At 33.0% G+C, this 4,302-nt stretch overlaps 2 protein-coding genes across 2 annotated transcripts in view; both read left to right on the top strand.

Annotated features, from left to right (window-relative positions):
* The window catches only part of LOC109583981 (uncharacterized), a 4,484-nt gene extending 4,086 nt beyond the window's left edge, over positions 1 to 398 (top strand). The window contains exon 8 of the mRNA XM_019999529.1: positions 75 to 398. Within this exon, the coding sequence (XP_019855088.1) occupies positions 75 to 398 (324 nt within the window). The remainder of the gene's footprint in view (positions 1 to 74) is intronic.
* A 1,325-nt stretch (positions 399 to 1,723) lies between these two features.
* Positions 1,724 to 4,302, top strand: part of LOC109583980 (uncharacterized) — an 8,118-nt gene continuing 5,539 nt past the window's right edge. The window contains exons 1-4 of the mRNA XM_019999528.1: positions 1,724 to 1,822; positions 3,072 to 3,227; positions 3,280 to 3,510; positions 4,038 to 4,144. Of these exons, the coding sequence (XP_019855087.1) occupies positions 1,753 to 1,822; positions 3,072 to 3,227; positions 3,280 to 3,510; positions 4,038 to 4,144 (564 nt within the window). The 5' untranslated portion in view covers positions 1,724 to 1,752. The remainder of the gene's footprint in view (positions 1,823 to 3,071; positions 3,228 to 3,279; positions 3,511 to 4,037; positions 4,145 to 4,302) is intronic.

Genomic DNA, 4,302 nt, shown 5'->3' with positions numbered 1-4,302 from the left:
TATTGTGTCCATGTCTTGTGAAAGAAGAGCAAAAGACATTGAAATATTACCTATCTTCTTCAAATCATAACAAGAAGAGGTTGTCCAATGACACTGGCTCTAACACTTATTCTTCGAGCACCTTTGAATCAAAAGACAACACTTTAAATGAGAAATCTGTTCTAGCCAAGTTGTCAGAGGCTGATAACGAAAATGCCCTTCCTCCTCTGGTTGAAGAAGATGATGATGGCCCAGCTGATCTTGATAGTGAAAAGAAAAATGGTGACTTGGATTTGGTTCAACTCAAAGGAGCTCGTGTTAAGCGTCATTCAACTCGTAAGCACACTCGTCATGTTGAGCAAGTTGATGTGGATTTCTATGACAGTGATGAAGAAGATGCTTATGAGGACAAATTTTAACTTTTTATTCCCTAAAAACATTTAACTTTAATTTTTTATCATTTTACAGTTAGCTTGTGTGTTCTTTGTATTTGCTCTATTTTTTACTTTTTAAAAAGTAACTCAGTAATAATTGTTGATGTAGATTAGATCTAAATCTGCTTCCTACTATACTAAAAATAATTATTAAAATTTAAAAGTAATTAAATAATCATTAAATTATTAATATTATTATATATAAAATGATATAGTAGATCTAACATTAATAAGAGATTCATGAATGACCATGACTCAAAGACTCCTCCTATAATGTCAGTCGTTTGACATCTTTCACTGATACAGATAAAATTCTTCAAAATAGCCACAACTGATAGGTACCTAAGCCTTTCATTATCTCACTGGTGTGGCGGATAACTCATTCCCTTTAAATTTTACTTTGTGTTACATTGAATTAATTTACTATTTAAATTTAATCAATAAATCAATCAATGCAATGTGCAATGTCAGAATGGGATGTGTCTGGCTACATGAGACTACCACAGACTTTCATATAGTGCAGGGTATTTAACTAATAAAGGCCTTTTCACACTGGCACAAGTAATGCGCATTGATGCGCATTAATCGTGTTCACACTAGAGTGGTTTTCAATTAATGCGCATCAATGTGCATCAGTCTTGCTTCACCTCCAGAGGTGGATTGATGTGAAGTGATGCGCTTCGATCAATGTAAACCAATGGCAACAAGAACACAAAATGATACATAATTCAGCTGCTAGTGTGAACACGATCAATGCGCATTATTTCAGCTGTATCAACAAAGCGCATCAAAGCGCTTTGAAAACTGTGCCAGTGTGAAAAGGCCTTAAGAGAGAATTCTAGTGTGGACATACAATTGTGGGACAAGTGTTTGTTGGTTGTGGCGATTTGTATAATATTACAGTATAAAATGAATATATTTTTGCTTAGTGTTAGCAACAGAATCCATGAGTTCAATTAGCCAGAACCAATAGTCTATTAATTTTATAACCCCATTTACACTATGCCCTTAAAGCAGTTGAAACTGGTTTACCAGACTTCTATGTGTGGACAATTTCAATGCAACCAACTGATCTAAACCACCTCAGGTATAGGTGGTTTGAGATAATCAAACTGGTGTAAACAGGACTAATATTACACAACATGTATCTGGAAATTTTTAATGAATATTATATTATGCTTAGTATTAGCAACAGAATCCTCATAAGTGTATTTATGACATGCAGTAATTTCCTGTTGTACTGAAGCCACTCATCCACACTTGATATATTTGACTGCCAGCTTTATAGTTCAGTATTCTCCCTCTCTCTCTCTCTCTCTTTCTTTCAGGTGGGTCAAAGATGTATTCATTCTCAAGAGTTTGGGGAGCAGTAGCTCTATTCCTGTGTCTTTTATTTGTTGCAGATTCACGTGAGTTGATTTATTATTAAATTATGTGCATGCATTCACTCTTTGATGCTTAAATGGTTAGTTGGTTACTGTAATCTTAGCCTGATTTTTTGTGATATTATTCCCATGCCATGTATTTATAGGTAGCAATATACTTTCTGTTAAGATATCAGTAGTATTAATCTATAAATGAGACACCTACGGTGCTTGGACTCGCCGCAGTTGCTTTTGAATTCATGCACTATAAAAAAACAATGAATCATGGGCTTTATCTCTATTATGCAGCATGATAGAGATGATGACCATGATTCCGCATTGCTTTCAATTAATTTATAGTGTATGTTTTGCACTGACTCAAGTCAAAAGAGCTTTAAAAACTAACACCTACGTATATACTATGATGGCACAGATATCATTGTCTTGATAGATTTTATTTGCCTAAGAGATCATGCATAAGACAGCAAACAAAAAATTATGCATTAAGATATCCAAGCAGCAATGCAAACATGTAAAATTGCCAATTATCAATAGAGGCGTGGTTTCTGTGCTACCAAGTAAGAATTAAGAAATTCTACACATATTAATGAATTAGAAGGTAGTTTTCTACTGGAAAATGCTTTTGTCTATCTCAAGAGTGTCAGCATAATTGCCGCTGTATTTTTAAATTTTTTCTCCCTTACTTTGCAAGCTTCTTCTCCCTAGCGCTGCTCTTTAAGCATTTTTAGATGATAAATGAAGGCTTGGACTAGCTGTGGAGATAGATCTATGAGTCTAGAGGACTTAGTTTTTTAATTAAAAAAGTTTTTAAAAAATCTCATTAAGATATGCAGGACAACCCAAGTACTTAATACTCATGACAGTTATAGTGTAAACTGAAGGTAGTTGGCAATTACAGTGTCCATCTGTCAGGTTGTTTCCTCCATTCAATGTTGTCATATTAACAATCAGTTTAATCCTTTTAAACTCATATGCATGGTTTCGTTTCATTTTTGTCATGTCTATTTTGTCTGTGACCAATTATTTTATACTATTAAATTTTACAGCTCATCATAGCCCAAACAAATGCTGTTGCATGTGTTTGGAAACATTACTATGAGGAGGAAATCTTAATTGATTTATAATATTCAGAGTCCTTATGATAATGAACTTATATAGCAAGATAATGCCCTTGTTTGTGTTGATTGAAATCTTTCCATACTAGTCACATGTAACTTGTATATGCTTTAAAACTATATAATAGTATTACGAAATAATTTTGTTATTATTATAGAATTTCAGATTACTGATTTGGGTACTGGTGAAGTGGTTACAGATGATATATACAGAATAAATCAAGGATATCAGTTTAGATTAATATGCTTTTACAATGGTGATCCTGGTGGCCAGGATCCTATAGGAGTAACATGGGTTAGAAACCAAACTCAAGGTACTGTACAAAAATAAATTCTATAGCATCACTTTCAAATCTTTTTTATCAGTTCCAAGTATACTCGATGTTATAACATCAAGTATTGCAAATACCAGTGAACTCAGGGAAGGTGTTTCTACAAGTGACTTTAGACAACTCTTCCAATCAAGTAGCTCAATCGCCTCTTTAATGGCAAGTTATACCAATGGATCTGATCTCATACTTCCAAATTCTTCTATTGGTGGGCAATATGCCTGTCAAGCTAATGGCCAGATGCAAAACCTCACTATCATTGTCTCAAGTATGTGCTATTTATGCATGTGCAGATTTTTGTTAGTAGATCATCAAGTTGCTCAAAAATTGTGCTGAAGAGTATTTTGATTAAAATTACAAGGAGAGAATTCTTCATTTTTATTATATTTTTGATACATATACACATTTTTTATGTTGTGTATCAACTTTGAGCTGATTCCGATTAAATTTTGTTATAAATTTTTGAGTCTGTTCAAAAATTGGGCCAATTACCAAAGGCTAATATAATATAGCCTTTGGTTTCAGGCCAAATCTTGTCAAAAATGCCCAGGGGAGAATTCTCCATTTTTATGATTTTTTCTGATACATATACACATTTTTATGGTGTGTATCCAATTTACGCTGATTCTGATCAAGTTTGGATATTTTATGAATTTTAAAATTTACTCAAAAATTGTACCAACGATCAAAGGCTATAGCCTGCCAAATTTTTGAGCAACTTAAAAAATTATAAACTAAGCTTTTGCTTTCTCATACAATAATTATGATTCTTTTTAATTTAATGTTTTGTTTTAGGTCCTAGTGGATCTTTTTCTGAGTTTTATGTAAGGATGACTGGTTTAATTTCTAGTGCAAGCTCTGTGAATGATAAGGATTTTGATTTAGCAGTCTTTGAGTCAAGAGTAAGAACCTTTTTTATGCACACATTTTTATCTAATGCTTTTAGTGCAATATTAAGAGGTACATGTATAGTTTTAAAGGGAAAGGTTCATTCATTCAATAAAATCACTTAAGATAGTGCATGTGCAATATAATACCAATGAAAGCGAAACTACATATT

The sequence above is a fragment of the Amphimedon queenslandica genome, unplaced genomic scaffold, assembly GCF_000090795.2.
Source record: "Amphimedon queenslandica unplaced genomic scaffold, v1.1 AMPQUscaffold_13258, whole genome shotgun sequence".
NCBI classification, from domain to species: domain Eukaryota; kingdom Metazoa; phylum Porifera; class Demospongiae; order Haplosclerida; family Niphatidae; genus Amphimedon; species Amphimedon queenslandica.
Note: the sequence above shows the minus strand (reverse complement) of the source record. Positions and strands in the feature narration are given on the sequence as shown.